Source organism: Pristiophorus japonicus, chromosome 8 (assembly GCF_044704955.1).
Source record: "Pristiophorus japonicus isolate sPriJap1 chromosome 8, sPriJap1.hap1, whole genome shotgun sequence".
Classification (NCBI taxonomy): domain Eukaryota; kingdom Metazoa; phylum Chordata; class Chondrichthyes; family Pristiophoridae; genus Pristiophorus; species Pristiophorus japonicus.
In genome coordinates this window covers 157,330,061-157,351,145 of record NC_091984.1, presented here as the reverse complement: position 1 = coordinate 157,351,145, position 21,085 = coordinate 157,330,061, and the positions used below count along the sequence as shown (strand labels likewise).

General features: G+C 51.4%; 1 protein-coding gene across 1 annotated transcript in view; it reads right to left on the bottom strand.

Annotated features, from left to right (window-relative positions):
- The window catches only part of LOC139269202 (tenascin-R-like), a 465,249-nt gene that overhangs the window by 362,404 nt on the left and 81,760 nt on the right, over window positions 1-21,085 (bottom strand). Inside the window, exons 2-4 of the mRNA XM_070888294.1 lie at window positions 11,056-11,111; window positions 9,529-9,641; window positions 8,247-8,771 (exon numbers count right to left, since the gene is read on the bottom strand). Of these exons, the coding sequence (XP_070744395.1) occupies window positions 8,247-8,771; window positions 9,529-9,641; window positions 11,056-11,111 (694 nt within the window). The remainder of the gene's footprint in view (window positions 1-8,246; window positions 8,772-9,528; window positions 9,642-11,055; window positions 11,112-21,085) is intronic.

The window sequence follows — 21,085 nt, the reverse complement described above, 5'->3', positions numbered from 1 at the left end:
TATACTGCATCTGCCATGCGTTTGCCTACTCACCTAACCTGTCCAAGTCACCCTGCAGCCTCTTAGCGCCCTCCTCACAGCTCTCACCGCCACCCAGCTTAGTGTCATCTGCAAACTTGGAGATATTACACTCAATTCCTTCATCGAAATCATTAATGTATATTGTAAATAGCTGGGGTCCCAGAACTGAGCCCTGCTGCACTCCACTAGTGACTGCCTGCCATTCTGAAAAGGACCCGTTTATCCTGACTCTCTGCTTCCTGTCCACCAACCAGTTCTCTATCCACATCAGTATATTACCCCCAATACCATGTGCTTTAATTTTGCAAACCAATTTCTTGTGTGGGACCTTGTCAAAAGCATTTTGAAAGTCCAAATACACCACAGATACTGGTTCTCCCTTGTCCACTCTACTAGTTACATCCTCAAAAAATTCTGGAACATTTGTCAAGCATGATTTCTCTTTCATAAATCCATGTTGTCACTGCTTTCGAAATGTGCTGGTATTTCATCTTTAATAATCGATTCCAACATTTTCCCCACTACTGATGTCAGGCTAACCGGTCTATAGTTACCCGTTTTCTCTCTCACTCCTTTCTTGGTGTTACATTAGCTACCCTCCAGTCCATAGGAACTGATCCAGCATCGATAAACTGTTGGAAAATGATCTCCAATGCATCCACTATTTCTAGGGCCACTTCTTTAATTACTCTGGGATGCAGACTATCAGGCCCTGGGGATTTATTGGCCTTCAATCCCATCAATTTCCCTAACACAATTTCCCACCTAATAAGGATATTCTTCAGTACCTCTTTCTCATGAGACCCTCGGTCCCCTAGTATTTCTGGAAGGTTATTTGTGTCTTCCTTCGTGAAGACAGAACCAATGTATTTGTTTAACTGGTCTGCCATTTCTTTGTTCCCCATTATAAATTCACCTGAATCTGACTGCAAGGGACCTACGTTTGTCTTCACTAATCTTTTTCTCTTCACATATCTACAGAAGCTTTTGCAGTCAGTTTTTATGTTCCCAGGAAGCTTCTTTTCATACTCTATTTTCCCCCTCCTAATTAAACCCTTTGTCCTCCTCTGCTGTATTACAAAATTCTCCCAGTCCTCAGGCTTGCTGCTTTTTCTGGCCAATTTATATGCCTCTTCCTTGGATTTAACACAATCCTTAATTTCCCTTGTTAGCCACGGTTGAACCACCTTCCCCGTTTTATTTTTACTCCAGACAGGGATGTACAATTGTTGAAGTTCATCCATATGAACTTTAAATTTTGCCATTGCCTATCCACCGTCAATCCTTTAAGTATTATTCGCCAGTGTATTCTAGCCAATTCACGTCTCATATCATCAAAATTACCTTTCCTTAAGTTCAGGACCTTAGTCTCTGAATTAACTGTGTCATTCTCCATCTTAATAAAGAATTCTGCCATATTATGGTCACTCTTCCCGAAGTGGCCTCGTACAACAAGATTGCTAATTAGTCCTTTCTCATTACACATCACCCAGTCGAGGATGGCCAGCTCTCTCATTGGTTCCTCGACATATTGGTCTAGAAAACCATCCCTAATACACTCCAGGAAATTATCCTCTGCCGCATTTCTACCAGTTTGGTTAGCCCGATCAATATGTAGATTAAAGTCGCCCATGATAACTGCTGTACCTTTATTGCACGCATCCCTAATTTCTTGTTAGATGCTGTTCCCAACTCACTACTACTGTTTGGTAGTCGGTACACAACTCCCACCAGCATTTTAGAAACATAGAAACATCGAAAATAGGTGCAGGAGCAGGCCATTCGCCACTTCGAGCCTGCACCACCATTCAATATGATCATGGCTGATCATTCACCTCAGTACCCCTTTCCCGCTTTCTCTCCATACCCCTTGATCCCTTTAGCCGTAAGGGCCACATCTAACTCCCCCTTGAATATATCCAATGAACTGACATCAATGACTCTCTGCGGCATGGAATTCCACAGGTTAACAACACTCTGTGTGAAGAAGTTTCTCCTCACCTCAGTCGTAAATGGCCTACCCGTTTTCTGCCCTTTGTTATTCCGTAGCTCCACCCATACCGATTCCACATCATCCAAGCTAATGTCCTTCATTACTATTGCGTTAATTTCCTCTTTAACCAGCGATGCCACCCCAACTACTTTTCCTTTCTGTCTATTCTTCCTGAATGTTGAATACCCCTGGATGTTGAGTTCCCTGCCTTGGTCACCCTGGAGCCATGTCTCCGTGATGCCTATTCCAACGCACTCCTGGCTGGCCTCCCACATTCTACCCTATGTAAACTAGAGGTGATCCAAAACTCGGCTGCCCGTGTCCTAACTTGCACTAAGTCCTGCTCACCCATCACCCCCTGTGCTCGCTGACCTACATTGGCTCCTGGTTAAGCAACACATCGATTTAAAAATTCACATCCTTATTTTCAAATCCCTCCATGGCCCTCACCCCTCACTATCTCTGTAATCTCCTACGGCCCCACACCCCCCGAGATGTCTGCGCTCCTCTAATTTTGCCCTCCTGAGCATCCCTGATTATAATCACTCAACCATCGGTGGCCATGCCTTCTGTTGCCTGGGCTCCAATCTCTGGAACTCCCTCCTTAAACCTCTCCGCCTCTCCACCTCTCTCTCCTCCTTCAAGATGCTCCTTAAAACCTACCTCTTCGACCAAGCTTTTGGTCACCTGCGTTAATTTCTAATTATTCAGCTCGGTGTCAAATTTTTATCCTATACTACTCCTGTGAAACACCTTGGGACGTTTCACTACTTTAAAGGCGTTATATAAATATAAGTTATTGTTGTTACTGATGGGGGCATTATCGAGGGGTACATAGTATGATGGGGGCATTATCGAGGTGTACACAGTACTGATGGTGGCATTATCGAGGGGTACATAGTATGATGGGGGCATTATCGAGGGGTACACAGTACTGATGGGGGCATTATCGAGGGGTACATAGTATGATGGGGGCATTATCGAGGGGTACACAGTACTGAAGGGGGCATTATCGAGGGCTAAACAGTACTGATGGGAACGTTATCGAGGGGTACACAGTATGGATGGGGACATTATCGAGGGGTACACAGTATGGATGGGGACATTATCGAGGGGTACACAGTATGGATGGGGACATTATCGAGGGGTACACAGTACGGATGGGGACATTAATGTGGGATATAAGATGCCAGGAGGGAGAGCCTGCACTGCCTGTTCTGAACACCAGCATGTTTTGAGCTCCTGTGTAAATTACATTGGGCAGGATCGCAATGGCTCCCTGTCCCACTCGGCCCCCAGAGTCTGAGCCAGTCCCGCACCAGTCGGCTCCCCCTACCTCCAGCAGCTAGGCACTGCGAGAATGCTGAGTGAGCGCTGGGAGCATCCTGTGCATCACCAGCCCAGCTGTGGGGGGAGAGCAGGGTCAGCGGGGTGCTGGGGTCACAGGGAAGCCGGACTGGGGGAGCACAATGGGGGAGCTGTGTGAAACAGTGTTGCTCACAGCACAGATTTCTCAGCTGAGGCTCAGGCAACAATTCAATCCTTCACTGCTGGAGGACAGACACAGCCAGCTGGAGCAGGCAGATGCCAAGGAGGAACTGTGGGCTGGAAATTTACTCGGAGGCGGGGACGGAGCTGGGGACGGCAATTAGTTTGAGGTCCAAAAACCAGGAGAGACGGGTTTCCCACAGACCCTGAGCGATTTAACGGCATCACCTGATTAACATGGTTTTAGCTCCAGTTCCTGCCGCAGCCAACAAGGTTCAGGTTCTCACTGGCTGCCCGGTGGGTCGGCCTTCAACCCCAGGATACAGTTGGGAAGGGGTGGGGGGAGTGGGAGTGGGGGAGAGGTGGGTGATTGTGGGAGGGGTGGGTGAGTGTGGGAGCAGGGAGGGGAGGGGAGGGGGAGGATTGGAGGCTCGAGGGAAGATCGCAGGCCAGGGTCGGAAGGGTCGAGGAGGAGAGATCGGAAGGTTGAGGGGGAAATCGGGAGTTTAGTGACAGTGAGTGTATTACGTTCCTCCCTCCCTCTAGCCCTTTGATTATCCACTATTGGGAAGTTTTTGGTATCTTCTACCGTGAAGACCGATACAAAATATTTGTTCAAAGTCTCTGCCATTTCCCTGTTCCCCATTATTAATTCCCCAGTCTCATCCTCCAGGGGACCAACATTTACTTTAGCCACTCTTTTCCTTTTTATGTATCTGTAGAAACTCTGACTATCTGTTTTTATATTCTGTGCTAGTTTACTTTCATAATCTATCTTCCCTCACTTTATTAATTTTTTAGTCGTTCTATGCTGGCTTTTAAAAGTTTCCCAATCCTCTGGCCTCCCACTAATCTTGGCCACATTGTATACCCTTGTTTTCAATTTGATACCCTCCCTTATTCCTTAGTTAGCCACGGATGGTTATCCTTTCTCTTACAGTCTTTCCTTCTCACTGGGATATATTTCTGTTGCATGTTATGAAATATCTCCTTTAATGTCTGCCACTGATCATCAACCGTCCCATTCTCTAATCTAATTTCCCAGTCCGGGGGCGTCTGTCCCGGGACCGGCGGCGGAGGCTGTCCGGGTTCCGGGGTGGGGGGGGGCGGGGGGAGTCGGTCCGGGGACCAGGGGGGGAGGGGGTCTGTCCGGGGACCGGGTGCCGGGGGCCGGCCAGGACCGGCGTGGGGGGGTGCTGACCGGGGACCGGGGGTGGGGGTCTGTCCGGGGGGGTCTGTCCGGGGAGACCGGCGGGGGGGAGGGTCTATCCGGGTGGGGTCTGTCCGAGGACCGGCGGGGGGGGGAGGGTCTATCCGGATGGGGTCTGTCCGAGGACCGGCGGGGGGGGGGAGGGTCTATCCGGATGGGGTCTGTCCGAGGACCGGGGGGGGGAGGGTCTATCCGGATGGGGTCTGTCCGAGGACCGGCGGGGGGGGGGAGGGTCTATCCGGATGGGGTCTGTCCGAGGACCGGGGGGGGGAGGGTCTATCCGGATGGGGTCTGTCCGAGGACCGGCGGGGGGGGGAGGGTCTATCCGGCGACTGGTGCGGGGGGGAGTCTGTCGGGTGACTGGAGTAGGGGGGCGTCTGTCACGGGAGGGAGTCTGTCCGGGGACCCGGGGGTGGGGTGCGATTATCCAGGGACCGGGGAGAGGGGGCGGGGGGGATTCTGCCCGGGGTCTGGGGTGGGGGTTACTGATGGGAACATTATCGCGGGGTACACAGTATGGATGGGGACATTATCGAGGGGTACACAGTATGGATGGGGACATTATCGAGGCGTACACAGTACGGATGGGGACATTAATGTGGGATATAAGATGCCAGGAGGGAGAGCCTGCACTGCTGTTCTGAACACCAGCATGTTTTGAGTTCCTGTGTAAATTACATTGGGCAGGATCGCAATGGCTCCCTGTCCCACTCGGCCCCCAGAGTCTGAGTCAGTTCCGCACCAGTCGGCTCCCCCTACCTCCAGCAGCTAGGCACTGCGAGAATGCTGAGTGAGCGCTGGGAGCATCCTGTGCATCACCAGCCCAGCTGTGGGGGGAGAGCAGGGTCAGGGGGTTGCTGGTGTCACAGGGAAGCCGGGCTGCTGGGGGCGGGGGTCACAAGGAAGCCGGGCTGCTGGGGGCGGGGGTCACAGGGAAGCCGGGCTGGGGGGGTCACAGGGAAGCCGGGCTGGGGGGGTCACAGGGAAGCCGGGCTGTGGGAGCACAATGGGGGAGCTGTGTGAAACGATGTTGCTCACAGCACGGATTTCTCAGCTGAGGCTCAGGCAACAATTCAATCCTTCACTGCTGGAGGACAGACACAGCCAGCTGGAGCAGGCAGATGCCAAGGAGGAACTGTGGGCTAGAAATTAACTCGGAGGCGGGGACGGAGCTGGGGACGGCAATTAGTTTGAGGTCCAAAAACCAGGAGAGACGGGTTTCCCACAGAGCCTGAGCGATTTAACGGCATCATCTGATTCACATGTTTTTAGCTCCAGTTCCTGCCGCAGCCAACAAGGTTCAGGTTCTCACTGGCTGCCCGGTGGGTCGGCCTTCAACCCCAGGATACAGTTGGGGAGGGGTAGGGTGAGGGGGCGTGGGGGAGGGGAGGATTGGAGGCTTGAGGGAAGATCGCAGGCCGGGGTCGGAAGGGTCGAGGAGGAGAGATCGGTCGGTTGAGGGGGAAATCGGGAGTTTAGTGACAGTGAGTGTATTACGTTCCTCCCTCCCTATAGCACCTTTGATTATCCACTATTGGAATGTTTTTGGTATCTTCTACCGTGAAGACCGATACAAAATATTTGTTCAAAGTCTCTGCCATTTCCCTGTTCCCCATTATTAATTCCCCAGTCTCATCCTCCAGGGGATCAACATTTACTTTAGCCACTCTTTTCCTTTTTATGTATCTGTAGAAACTCTTACTGTCTGTTTTTATATTCCGTGCCAGTTTACTTTCATAATGAGCCTTCCCTCTCTATCATTTTTTTAGTCGTTCTTTGCTGGCTTTTAAAAGTTTCCCAATCCTCTGGCCTCCCACTAGTCTTGGCCACATTGTATGCTCTTGTTTTCAATTTGATACCCTCCCTTATTTCCTTTGTTAGCCACAGATGGTTATCCCTTCGACAGTCTTTCCTTCTCATTGGGATATATTTTTGTTGCATGTGATGAAATATCTCCTTAAATGTCTGCCACTGCTCATCAACCATCCCATTCTTTAATCTATTTTCCCAGTGTCGGGGGGTCAGTCCGGGGATCAGCGGTGGGGTCAGTCCGGGGACCAGCGGTGGGGTCAGTCCGGGGACCAGCGGTGGGGTCAGTCTGGGGAACTGGGGGGGTGGTGGTGGGTCAGGTCTCTCCAGGGACCGGGGAGGGGTCTGTCCGGGGACCGGGGAGGGGTCTGTCCAGGGACCGGGGAGGGGTCTGTCCAGGGGTGGGCGGGGTGGGTCGGGTCTGTCCGGGGAGGGTCTGTCCGGGGTGGGGGGGGGGTGGGTCGGGTCTGTCCATGGACCGGGGAGGGGTCTGTCCGGGGTGGGGAGGGGTGGGGTGGGTCGGGTCTGTCCGGGGACCGGGGAGGGGTCTGTCCGGGGTGGGGTGGGGAGGGGTGGGGAGGGTCTGTCCGGGGACCGGGGAGGGGTCTGTCCAGGGAACAGGGGTGGGTCTGTCCGAGGAACGGGGGAGGGTTTCTGTCCGGGGTCCTGGGAGGGGTCTGTTCGGGGAACGGGGGTGGGTCTGTCCGAGGATGGGGGGGTGGGGTCTGTCCGGGGAACGGGGGTGGGTCTGTCCGAGGAACGGGGGAGGGTTTGTCTGGGGGGGGGGGTGAGTCTGTCTGGGGACCGGGGGAGGGGGTCTGTCTGGGGACCGGGGAGGTGTCTGTCCGGGAAACGGGCGGGGGGGGGGTTTCTGTCCCGGGACCGGTGGGGGGAGTCTGTGCGCGGAACAGGGGAGGGTTTGTCCAGGGCAGGGGGGGGTCAGTTGGGGGACCAAGGGGTGGGGGGGGGTCTGTCCAGGGACCGGGAGGGGTCTGTCCGGGGAATGGTGGGGGGGGGTCTGTCCGAGGACCGGGGAGGGGTCTGTCTGGGGAACGTGCGGGGCGGGGGACTGTCCGGAGACCGGGAGGTGGGGGGGGGAGTCTGACCGGGGAACGGGGGAGGGTTTGTCCGGGACGGGACGGGGGTCTGTCAGGGGACGGGGTGGGGGGGGTCTGTCCGGGGACCGGGGCGAGGTTTGTCCGGGGTGGGGGCGTGTCTGTCCGGGGACCGGGGACTGGGGAGGGGTCTGTCCGGGGAACGGGGGTGGGGGTCTGTCCGGGGAATGGTGGGGGTGTCCTGTCCGGGGACTTGGGGGGGTCCAATTGGGGACTCGGGAGGGGTCTGTCCGGGGAACGGGGGTGGGGTCTATCCGGGGAATGGGGGGGGGGTCTGTCCGGGGAATTGGTGGGTGGTGGGGGGTTTGTCCGGCGGGGGGGGGGGGGTTCTGTCCGGGGACCGGTCGGGGATTGGGGTCTGTACGTGGAACGTGGGATGGTTTGTCCGAGCGGTGGGGGGGGGTCTGTTCGGGGACCGGGGGCGTGGTCCTGTCTGGGGACCAGGGGGGAGGGGGTCTATCCGGGGAACAGGGAGGGGTCTGTCCGGTGAACGAGGGGAGGTTTGTCCGGGGACCGGGGAGGGGTCTGTCCGGGGAACGGGGCGGGGGTTTGTCCGGTGGCGGTGGGGGAGTGTTTCTCCCGGGTCCGGGGCCCGTGTCCAGGGACCTACCTGTAGCCGAGCTCTCTCCAGGGCAGCCGGTGCTGCACTGCTCTCTGAGCACAGACAGCTCTCTCTCCAGCTGCTCCAGCCGGTTGAGCATGGTGTGGAGCAGCGAGGTGGCCGGGCAGTCACAGGCCTGTTTGGGGATGTTGATGTTGTGGGTGAAGGCCACCTGGCTGTCAAGCGGCTGGTTTGTTTGGGTGGACTGCGCGGACACCTCTTCCTGTGAGGGTTGCTCCTGCTCCGTCGAACTGTCCGCGCTGACCGAGCACAGCGATGCCAGAGGCACATTGATGTTGTACACGTGATTGAAGACAATCGCGGGCTGCCGGGCGGGCACGGTGTGGTTGGCGCGGTGCCCTCGGGCTGAGGCCACATCGCGCTGCCGCCGGTGAGCACTGGCCAGCACCCGGCACTCTCCGGGGTCCAGGAGGGCACTGAGGCAAAGTGCCAGGACAGCGAGCATCATCAGCATCTTCCTCGCAGCGAGGGCTCGCCCAGACCGAGGGGGCACCCAGGGACCAGACACCGGAGCTGCAGAACAAAACAAGGATTGAAAAATCAAAGCCAGGACCCAGACTCAATTCTTAATTGCAGCACACTCCTGACCGGCCTCCCGCCCAGCACCAGCCATAAGCCTCCGTTCATCCTAAACCCTGCTGTCCCGTGTCCTGACTCACGCCAAGGCCCATTCGCCGACCCTGTGCTCACTGAGCTACATCGACTGTTGCTCCAGCACCGCCTCGAGTTTAAAATCCTCATCCTGGTGTTCAAATCCCTCCATGGCCTCACCCCTCCCTATCTCTGTAATCTCCTCCAGCCCCACAACCCCCCCGAGATCTCTGCGCTCATCTAATTCTGCCCTCCTGAGCATCCCTGATTATAATCGCTCCACCATCAGTGGCCGTGCCTTCTGTTGCCTAGGCCCCAAGCTCTGGAACTCCCTCCCTAAACCTCTCCGCCTCTCTGCCTCTGAGGCTCTCTGTTCCTTAAAACCGATCTCTTTCACCAAATCACCTGTCGTAATATCCCCTTATGTGGCTCAGTGACAAATTTTGTTTGCAAACGCCCCTGTGAAGCGACTTGGGACGTTTCACGATGTTAAAGGCGCTATATAAATACAAGTTATTGTTGTTGAGCAGCGAAGAAGCTCAGCCTCGGGCTGATGGTGGCAGAAGTAATCCTCTCTGTGAGTGTGGAGTAAGTAGCGAGGGTTTATATCGTAGCGTGATGTCACTGACACAACCCATTCAGGCTGCAGGAGCAGAGCTCACTAATACTGGCGTCCAACCCATCCGTAAAAGCTGAATGCATCCTCTCTGATAGTCCATAGTCCATTTGATTCCAAGTTCCAGTTCCTCTGTTCCTTTGTTTCCAGAGCTTGCATATCCAGAGCTTTTGGCACTGTGAGAGCGAAGAGTTTACTTAGAACCATGTAGCGTTGCCAGACATTTCTTCAACAAGAAACAGTGACAGAATCACAAATGTTTTCCAAACTGGAGAGAGAGTGTCACAGGGGGTACGCTGGATGGAGACACCAGCCTCGGCACACCAGGAGTTGGAGTCTTGCCTGCTTCATCGTCCAGCATCTGCTGTGACTCAGTAATACCACATCCAATTCGAGACTTGTTCTATCAGGGGCCTGGCACCGAAATCACCAGTCGTCAGCAAACCAGCCTCACACTCCCAGCTCATATCAGTCAGTGTCAAAGCCCAAGTGTCAGCGTAACTCAGATACTGAAAAAACACCCGCTCCTAAGAAACTACCCTGTACTAACAGCGTGCTAACTGAAACCTGAACTCTGAGCTGGAAAAAGTGTGTGTCTCAGTGTCTACTCCTGTACATGTACAGTGCACAGGGTAAAGGGGAACGATTCACTCCCGTCTGGTACTGTACACCCCGTGTGGTCTCAGTGTCTACTCCTGTACATGTACAGTACACAGGGTAAAGGGGAACGGTTCACTGCCGTCTGGTACTGTACACCCCGTGTGTGTCTCAGTGTCTACTCCTGTACATGTACAGTGCACAGGGTAAAGGGGAATGGTTCACTCCCGTCTGGTACTGTACACCCCGTGTGGTCTCAGTGCCCCCTGTACATGTACAGTGCACAGGAGGTAAAGGGGAATGGTTCACTCCCGTCTGGTACTGTACACCCCGTGTGGTCTCAGTGCCCCCTGTACATGTACAGTACACAGGGTAAAGGGGAACGGTTCACTGCCGTCTGGTACTGTACACCCCGTGTGTGTCTCAGTGTCTACTCCTGTACATGTACAGTGCACAGGAGGTAAAGGGGAATGGTTCACTCCCGTCTGGTACTGTACACCCCGTGTGGTCTCAGTGCCCCCTGTACATGTACAGTACACAGGGTAAAGGGGAACAATTCACTCCCGTCTGATACTGTACACCCCGTGTGGTCTCAGTGTCTACTCCTGTACATGTACAGTACACAGGGTAAAGGGGAACGATTCACTTCGTCTGGTACTGTACACCCCGTGTGTGCCTCAGTGCCCCCTGTACATGTATAGTACTCAGGGTAAAGGGGAACGATTCTCTCCCGTCTGGTACTGTACACCCCGTGTGTGCCTCAGTGTCTACTCCTGTACATGTACAGTACACGGGGGGGTAAAGGGGAACGATTCACTCCCGTCTGGTACTGTACACCCCGTGTGTGCCTCAGTGCCCCCTGTACATGTACAGTACACAGCGGGTAAAGGGGAACGGTTCAGTCCCCTCTGGCACTATATGATCTGTAATGTACACAGCCTGGTATTAAACCATCAGGCCCAGAAACAGGCGATTCAGACCCTCGACCCTCACCTGAAACATTCCCCTGGGAGACTCAGCTCGGCAGCACCTTGGCCAGTATCTGGCTGCTGACAAGAGATTTATCAACAAACCATCAGATTTGTGCCAAATGCTTCATCAGGGAGATTGACCAACACAACACAACACTGCCTTTTTGATGGAAATAAATGAGGGTTTTGTGTGTGGTGTGGATGTCATCAGCCCACTGAGTGTGTGAGTTTGCAGCCAAGAGGACAGTGTGCCAGGTATGATACAGTGTGTATTATATCAGTGAGCCTGTACACACTCACTCACACCGCTCATTCATGCCAGAATGGAAATTTCTAACAATAACTTTCGGCAATTCGAGCCACACGGTTCTTATAAATCAGATCAACAATTAGAAACATAGAAACAGAGAAACATAGAAAATAGGTGCAGGAGTAGGCCATTTGGCCCTTCGAGCCTGCACCACCATTCAATGAGTTCATGGCTGAACATGCAACTTCAGTACCCCATTCCTGCTTTCTCGCCATGCCCCTTGATCCCCCTAGTAGTAAGGACTTCATCTAACTCCTTTTTGAATATATTTAGTGAATTGGCCTCAACAACTTTCTGTGGTAGAGAATTCCACAGGTTCACCACTCTCTGGGTGAAGAAGTTTCTCCTCATCTCGGTCCTAAATGGCTTACCCCTTATCCTTAGAAAAAGTTCAGTAAGTTAAACGCAGGATAAAAAAACAATTGCAAGGAGAAGCGACCGGCTTATAATGTTATTAAATCTGATCCAGCCAGATCTCACGTACACCAATGAGATGAAACAAAACTCCTGGTGTCAGCAGAGAATCAGTGGGCAGCACATTTGCCTCTGAGTCAGAAGGTCGTGCACTCAAATCCCACTCCAGAGACCGGAGCACATAATCTGCGCTAACACAACAAGGCAGTACTGAGGGAGTGCCGCACTGTCGGAGGGGCAGTACTGAGGGAGTGCTGCACTGTCGGAGGGGCAGAACTGAGGGAGTGCCGCACTGTCGGAGGGGAAGCACTGAGGGTGTGCTGCACTGTCGGAGGGGCAGAACTGAGGTAGTGCCGCACTGTCGGAGGGGCAGTACTGAGGGAGCGCCGCACTGTCGTAGGGGCAGGACTGAGGGAGCCCTGCACTGTTGGAAGGGCAGTACTGAGGGAGCCCTGCACTGTCAGAGGGGCAGTACTGAGGGAGTGTTGCACTGTCTGAGGGGCAGTACTGAGGAAGTGCCTCAAGAGGTATGGGGAAAAAGCGGTAATATGGTGTTGAGATAGTGGATCAGCCATGATCATATTGAATGGCGGTGCAGGCTCTAAGGGCGGAATGGCCACTACTGCTCCTATTTACTATGTTTCTATGTCATGTATTTGGATTTCCAGAAAGCATTTGACAAGGTGCCGCATGAGAGGTTACTGCACAAGATAAAAGTTTACGGGGTTGGTGGTAATATATTAGCATGGATAGAGGATTGGCTAAATAACAGAAAACAGAGAGTCAGGATAAATGGTTCATTCTCGGGTTGGCAATCAGTAATTAGTGGGGTGCCGCAGGGATCAGTGCTGGGACCCCAACTATTTACAATCTATATTAACGACTTGGAGGAAGGGACGAGGGTAATGTAGCCAAGTTTGCTGATGATAAAAAGATGGGTGGAGGAAACAAACAATGTGCAAAGGCATATAGACAGGCTAAGTGAGTGGAAAAAATTTGGCAGATGGAGTATAATGTGGGAATATGTGAGGTTATCCACTTTGGCTGAAATAACAGAAAAGCCAATTATTATTTAAATGGGGAGAGATTACAAAGTTCTGCAGTACAGAGGGATCTGGGGGTACTTGTACATGAAACATAGAAACATAGAAAATAGATGCAGGAGTAGGCCATTCGGCCCTTCGAGTCTGCACCACAATTCAATAAGATCATGGCTGATCATTCCCTCAGTACCCCTTTCCTGCTTTCTCTCCATACCCCTTGATTCCTTTCGCCGTAAGGCCATATCTAACTCCGTCTTGAATATATCCAATGAACTGGCATCAACAACTCTCTGCGGCAGGGAATTCCACAGGTTAACAACTCTCTGAGTGAAGAAGTTTCTCCTCATCTCAGTCCTAAATGGCCTACCCCTTATACTAAGACTGTGTCCCTGGTTCTGGACTTGCCCATCATCGTGAACATTCTTCCCGCATCTAACAATTGTACAGGGCCTTGGTGAGGCCACACCTGGAGTATTGTGTACAGTTTTGGTCTCCTAACCTGAGGAAGGACATTCTTGCTATTGAGGGAGTGCAGCGAAGGTTCACCAGACTGATTCCCGGGATGGCGGGACTGACCTATCAAGAAAGACTGGATCAACTGGGCTTGTATTCACTGGAGTTCAGAAGAATGAGAGGCGACCTCATAGAAACGTTTAAAATTCTGACGGGGTTAGACAGGTTAGATGCAGGAAGAATGTTCCCAATGTTGGGGAAGTCCAGAACCAGGGGACACAGTCTAAGGATAAGGGGGAAGCCATTTAGGACCGAGATGAGGAGGAATTTCTTCACCCAGAGAGTGGTGAACCTGTGGAATTCTCTACCACAGAAAGTTGTTGAGGCCAATTCACTAAATATATTCAAAAAGGAGTTAGATGAAGTCCTTACTACTCGGGGAATCAAGGGGTATGGTGAGAAAGCAGGAATGGGGTACTGAAGTTGCATGTTCAGCCATGAACTCATTGAATGGCGGTGCAGGCTAGAAGGGCCGAATGGCCTACTCCTGCACCTATTTTCTATGTTTCTATGTTTCTAACCTGTCCAGTCCCGTCAGAATCTTATACGTTTCTATGAGATCCCCTCTCATCCTTCTAAACTCCAGTGTATAAAGGTCCAGTTGATCCAGTCTCTCCTCGTATGTCAGTCTCGCCATCCCGGGAATCAGTCTGGTGAACCTTCGCTGCACTCCCTCAATAGCAAGAACGTCCTTCCTCAGATTAGGAGACCAAAACTGAACACAATATTCCAGGTGAGGCCTCACCAAGGCCCTGTACAACTGCAGTAAGACCTCCCTGCTCCTATACTCAAATCCCCTAGCTATGAAGACCAACATACCATTTGCCTTCTTCACTGCCTGCTGTACCTGCATGCCAACTTTCAATGACTGATGAACCATGACACCCAGGTCTCATTGCACCTCCCCTTTTCCTAATCTGCCGCCATTCAGATAATATTCTGCCTTTGTGTTTTTGCCCCCAAAGTGTATAACTTCACATTTATCCACATATACTGCATCTGCCATGCATTTGCCCACTCATCTAACCTGTCCAAGTCACCTTGCAGCCTTTTAGCGTCCTCCTCACAGCTCACACCGCCACCCAGTTTAGTGTCATCTGAAAACTTGGAGATATTACACTCAATTCCTTCATCTAAATCATTAATGTATATTGTAAAGAGCTGGGGTCCCTGCACTGAGCCCTGCGGCACTCCACTGGTCACTGCCTGCCATTCTGAAAAGGACCCATTTATCTCGACTCTCTGCTTCCTGTCTGCCAACCAGTTCTCTATCCACGTCAGTACATTATCCCCAATACCATGGGCTTTGATTTTGCACACCAATCTCTTGTGTGGGACCTTGTCAAAAGCCTTTTGAAAGTCCAAATACACCACATCCACTGGTTCTCCCTTGACCACTCTACTAGTTACATCCTCAAAAAATTTCAGAAGATTTGTCAAGCATGATTTCCTCTTCATAAATCTATGCTGACTTGGACCGATCATGTCACTGCTTTCCAAATGCGCTGCTATTTCATCTTTAACAATTGATTCCAATATTTTCCCCACTACTGATGTCAGGCTAACTGGTCTATAATTACCCGCTTTCTGTGTCCCTCCTTTTTTAAAGAGTGGTGTTACATTAGCTACCCTCTATTGTGTTCCTAACACAGATGAGACTGCACACAGGGAGGCTCATACCGGGCCACCACACGTGAGATTTGGCTATCGCTTTCATCATTACTACACTCGGGTATTGTGTGCTGTGGAGATCCGAGATGAATGTCTCCCTGCCCTTTTTTGGCAGCACTATGCGGTTACCCCACAACAGGCAGTCTGCCTGAATGGACAGCTCATCATTTCGCCATTGGAACGGCTTGATTAACTCTTGCATTTCAACGGGGATGCTGGCCCAGCTCCCATGCAGTATACAGTTTTTTACAAGGGACAGCAGAGGATCTTGGCTGGTCCAAGTACTAATCTGGCAGGCCGTGACAGGTGATTTATCATTTTCAAACACTTCCATGACCATCAACAAGTCTGCGGGCTGCACCACCATCAACAAGTTTGCAGGCTGTGCCATTTCCACCCCCGTGGTGGGCAATGGTAGCCAACTGAGAGCATCCGCACAGTTCTCGGTGCCTGGCCTGTGGCAGATGGTATAGTTTTACGCTGATAGCGCGAGTGCCCACCTTTGTATGCGGGCTGAGGTATTCGTATTTATCCCCTTGTTTTCAGCGAACAGGGACATGAGGGGCTTGTGATCGGTTTCCAGCTCAAATTTGAGGCTAAACAGGTACTGATGCATTTTCTTTACCCCGAACACACACGCTAATGCCTCTTTCTCAATCATGCTGTAGGTCCTCTCGGCCTTAAGACAAGCTCCTGGAAGCATAGGCGACAGTTTGCAACTTCCCCGCAACGTTAGCTTGTTGTAATACACACCCGACTCCATACAACGGGGCATCACATGCTAGCACAAGTCTTTTTCACGCGTTATACAATACAAGCAGCTTGTTGGAGCATAAAATGTTTCTGGCTTTTTCAAAAGCAATTACTTGTTTTTTTTCCCCATACCCAGTTCTCACATTTGCGCAATAACAAATGTAGGGCCTCTCAGAGGGTGCTTAACCCCGGTAGGAAGTTACCAAAATAGTTGAGGAGTCCCAGGAACGACTGCAGCTCCGTGACATTCTGTGGCCTGGGCGCGTTCCTGATAACCTCTGTCTTGGCGTCTGTGGGCCGAATGCCGTCCGTGGTGATCTTTCTCCGTAAAAACTCCACTTCTGTTGTCATGAAGACGCATTTTGACCTCCTCAGCCGGAGCCCTACGCGATCCAGTCGCTGGAGGACCTCCTCCAGGTTTTGTAGGTGCTCGGTGATGTCCCGACCCGTGACCAATATGTCGTCCTGAAAGACCACCATGTGTGGTAATGACTTGAGTAGACTCTCCATGTTTCTCTGGAAGATCGCTGCAGCCGACCGAATTCCAAACGGGCATCTGTTGTAGATGAACAGTCCCTTGTGCGTGTTGATGCAGGTGAGGCCCTTCGAAAACTCTTCCAGCTCCTGCGTCATGTAGGCCGAAGTCAGGTCGAACTTGGAGAACGTCTTGCCTCCAGCCAGCGTCGCAAATAGGTCGTCTGCCTTAGGTAGCGGGTATTGGTCCTGTAGCGAGAAAAGATTAATAGTTACTTTATAATCGCCGCAAATCCTGACCGTGCCAACACTTTTGAGTACTGGAACAATCGGGCTGGCCCACTCGCTGAATTCCACTGGGGAGATGATGCCCTCGCATTGCAGCCTGTCCAGCTCGATTTTCACTCTCTCCCTCATCATGTGAGGTACCGCTCGCACCTTGTGGTGAATGGGTCGTGCCTCTGGGACCAAGTGGATCCGCACCTTCGCCCTGGAAAAATTTCCAATGTCTGGCTCAAAAATGGAAGGAAATTTGTTAAGAACCTGGGTACATGAGGCCTCATCGACATGTGATAGCGCTCGGATGTCATCCCAGTTCCAGCGGATTTTGCCCAGCCAGCTCCTTCCAAGCAGTGTGGGGCCATCGCCCGGGACAATCCAGAGTGGCAGTTCGTGCACCATGTCCTCGTAGGTGACCTTGACCATGGCGCTGCCCAGGACAGTGATAAGTCCTTTGGTGTACGTTCTCAGTTTCGTGTGGATGGGGCTCAGAGCTGGTCTGAATGCCTTGTTACACCACAGTCTCTCAAACATCTTTTTACTCATGATGGATTGGCTAGCACCAGTGTCCAGTTCCATGGCTATGGGTAAGCCATTCAATTTTCCGTTTAACATTATAGGTGGACATTTTGTCGAAAATGTGCGCACCCAGTGTACTTCAGCATCTGCCTCCTCTCTCTGAGACTCAAAATTGCTTTGATCCACCATGATCTTCCTCTGCCACGTGGTGGTTAGCAGGTTTTGCACAGTTTGCTGCTCGTTTGCAAGCTCGTTGGAGGTGCCCCATTGTTCCACAGCTCTTGCAAACATACCCTTTGAAGCGGCATGAATAGGCTGAATGGAAGCCTCCACAACACCAACAAGGTGTGAATTGCCTTGCATTCATCCTTTGTTGGGGACTCTGAGTCATCTGGGTCACCTGAGGCCTGCTGGCTGTTACAGACTCGTGGATTCTGCCCTGTACATTTCTGCTCGCAAACACAGTTCCAGTTAATTTATGAACATTACCAGCACTTGTGTGCTGAGAGATTTGTTTGGAGTTATCACTGATGGACATAAACGCCTGTGCTATCGCAATGGCCTTACTGAGGGTCAGTGTCTCTACAGCCAAAGGTTTTCGTAGGATGGTCTCGTGGCCAATGCCCAGTACGAAAAAGTCCAGGTAGCCATCAAACTCACATTGTCCTGCAAGTCGCCTTAGCTTGGTGACATAGCTCGCCACTTCCTGACCTTCAGATCGCTAACATGTGTAGAACTGATACCTCGCCATCAGCACGCTCTCCCTCGGGTTAAGATGCTCCCGAACCAGTGCACACAGCTCCTCATACGACTTATCTGTGGGTTTCACCGGAGCCAGAAGATTCTTCATGAGGCTGTGGGTCGGTGCCCCGCAGACCATGAGGAGGACCGCTCTCCTTTTTGCAGCGCTTCCTTCTCCGTCCAGCTCCTTGGCTACAAAGTACTGGTCTAGCCGTTTGACATAGGCTTCCCAGTCCTCACCCTCCAAGAACTTCTCCAGGATGCCCACAGTTTGCTGCATCTTTGCGTTGGCTTCGTATTCTCGTCGCCAGTTATTGCGTTCCTAACACAGATGAGGCTGCACACAGCGAGGTTAAAGTAACAGTGAGCTCAGTCTTTAATAAGACACTCCAGAGTGAGGAACAGGCCTTCAGGGCCGGCTTATATACAGTGCTCCCAAGGGATACTGGGATCCCTTGGGACTTCAGGGGATGATGTCCCTGGTGGCGGAACATGGGAGTGCATGCTTTACTGATACACAGCACCCTCCAGTCCATAGAAACTGCTCCACAGTCGATAGACTGTTAGAAAATTATCACCAATGCATCCACTATTTCTATGACCACTTCCTTAAGTACTCTGGGATGCAGACTATCAGGCCCTGGGAATTTATCGGCCTTCAATCCCATCAATTTCCCTAACACAATTTCCCACTTTATAAGGATATCCTTCAGTTCCTCCTTCTCACTAGACCCTCGGTCCCCTAGTATTTCTGGAAGGTTATTTGTGTCTTCCTTCGTGAAGACAGAACCAAAGTATTTGTTTAACTGGTCCGCCATTTCTTTGTTCTCCATTATAAATTCACCTGAATCTGACTGCAAGGGACCTACGTTTCTTTCACTAATCTTTTTCTCTTTACATATCTATTGAAGCTTTTGCAGTCAGTTTTTATATTCCCAGCAAGCTTCCTCTCATACTCTATTTTCCCCCTCCTAATTAAACCCATTGTCCTCCTCTGCTGTATTACAAAAATTTCCCAATCCTCAGGTTTGCTGCTTTTTCTGGCCAATTTATATGCCTCTTCCTTGGATTTAACACTATCCTTAATTTCCCTTGTTTGCCACGGTTGAGCCACCTTCCCCGTTTTATTTTTACTCCAGACAGGGATGTACAATTGTTGAAGTTCATCCATGTGATCTTTAAATGTTTGCCATTGCCTATCCACCATCAACCCTTTAAGTATCACTCGCCAGTCTATTCTAGCCAATCACGTCTCATACTATCGAAGTTACCTTTCCCCAAGTTCAGGACTCTAGCTTCTGAATTAACTGTGTCACTCTCCATCTTAATAAAGAATTCTACCATATTATGTTCACTCTTCCCCAAGGGGCCTCGCACAACAAGATTGCTAATTAATCCCTTCTCATTACACATCACCCAGTCTAGGATGGCCAACCCTACAATTGGTTTCTCGACATATTGGTCTAGAGAACCATCCCTAATACACTCCATGAAATCCTCCTCAACCGCCTTGCTCCCAGTTTGGTTAGCCCAATCAATATGTAGATTAAAGTCGCCCATGGTAACTGCTGTACCTTTATTGCACGCATCCCTAATCTCTTGTTTGATGCTGTCCCCATCCTCATCACTACTGTTTGGTGGTCTGTACACAACTCCCACTAGTGTTTTCTGCCCTTTGGTATTCCGTAGCTCCACCCATACCGATTCCACATCATCCAAGCTAATGTCCTTCCTGACGATTGCGTTAATTACCTCTTTAACCAGCAATGCCAACCCACCTCATTTTCCTTTCTGTCTATTCTTTCTAAATGTTGAATACCCTTGGATGTTAAGTTCCCAGTCTTGGTCACCCTGGAGCCATGTCTCCGTGATGTCAATTATATCATATTCATTAATTGCTGCCTGTGCAGTTAATTCATCCACCGTATTCCGAATACTCCTCGCACTGAGGCACAGAGCCTTCAGGCTTGTCTTTTTATCACACTTTGCCGTTTTAGCATTTTGCTGTAATGTGGCCCTTTTTGCTTTTTGCCTTGGGTTTCTCTGCCCTCCACTTTTACATTTCTTCTTTCTCGCTTCTGCTTCTGCCCTCATTCTACTTCCCTCTGTCTCCCTGCATAGGTTCCCATCCCCCTGCCATATTAGTTTAACCCCTCCCCAACAGCACTAGCAAACACTCCCCCTAGGACATTGGTTCCGGTCCTACCCATGTGCAGACCATCCAGTTTGTACTGATCCCACCTCCCCAGAACCGGTTCCAATGTCCCAGGAATTTGAATCCCTCCCTTCTGCACCACTGCTCAAGCCACGTATTTATCTGAGCTATCCTGCGATTCCTTCTCTGACTAGCACGTGGCACTGGTAGTGATCCTGAGATTACTACTTTTGAAGTCCTACTTTTTAATTTAGCTCCTAGCTCCCTAAATTCGTCTTGTAGGACCTCATCCCATTTTTTACCTATATCTTTGGTACCTACATGCACTACGACAACTGGCTGTTTACCCTCCCCCTTCAAAATGTCCTGCACCCACTCCAAGACATCTTTGACCCTTGCACCAAGGAGGCAACATATCATCCTGGAGTCTCGGTTGCAGCCGCAGAAACGCCTATCTATTCCCCTTACAGTAGAATCCCCTATCACTATCGCTCTCCCACTCTTTTTCCTGCCCTCCTGTGCAGCAGAGCCACCCACGGTGCCATGAACTTGGCTGCTGCTGCCCTCCCCTGATGAGTCATCCCCTCAACAGTACCCAGAGCGGTGTAACTGTTTTGCAGGGGGATGGCCACAGGGGACGCCTGCACTACCTTCCTTGCACTGCTCTTCCTGTCCCCATACCCCTGGGCCCACACTGAGCGGTGGTGTGAGCTGTGAGGGGACGCTAAGAGGCTGCAGGGTGACTTGGACAGGTTAGGTGAGTGGGAAAATGCATGGCTGATGCAGTATAATGTGGATAAATGTGAGGTTATCCACTTTGGGGGCAAAAACATGAAGGCAGAATATTATCTGAATGGCGGCACATTAGGAAAAGGGGAGGTGCAACAAGACCTGGGTGTCATGGTTCATCAGTCATTGAAAGTTGGCATGCAGGTTCAGCAGGCAGTGAAGAAGGCAAATGGTATGTTGGCCTTCACAGCTAGAGGAGTTGAGTATAGGAGCAGGGAGGTCTTACTGTAGTTTACAAGGCCTTGGTGAGGCCTCACCTGGAATATTGTGTTCAGTTTTGGTCTCTTAATCTGAGGAAGGACGTTCTTGCTATTGAGGGAGTGCAGCAAAGGTTCACCAGACTGATTCCCGGGATGGCAGGACTGACATATGAGGAGAGACTGGATCAACT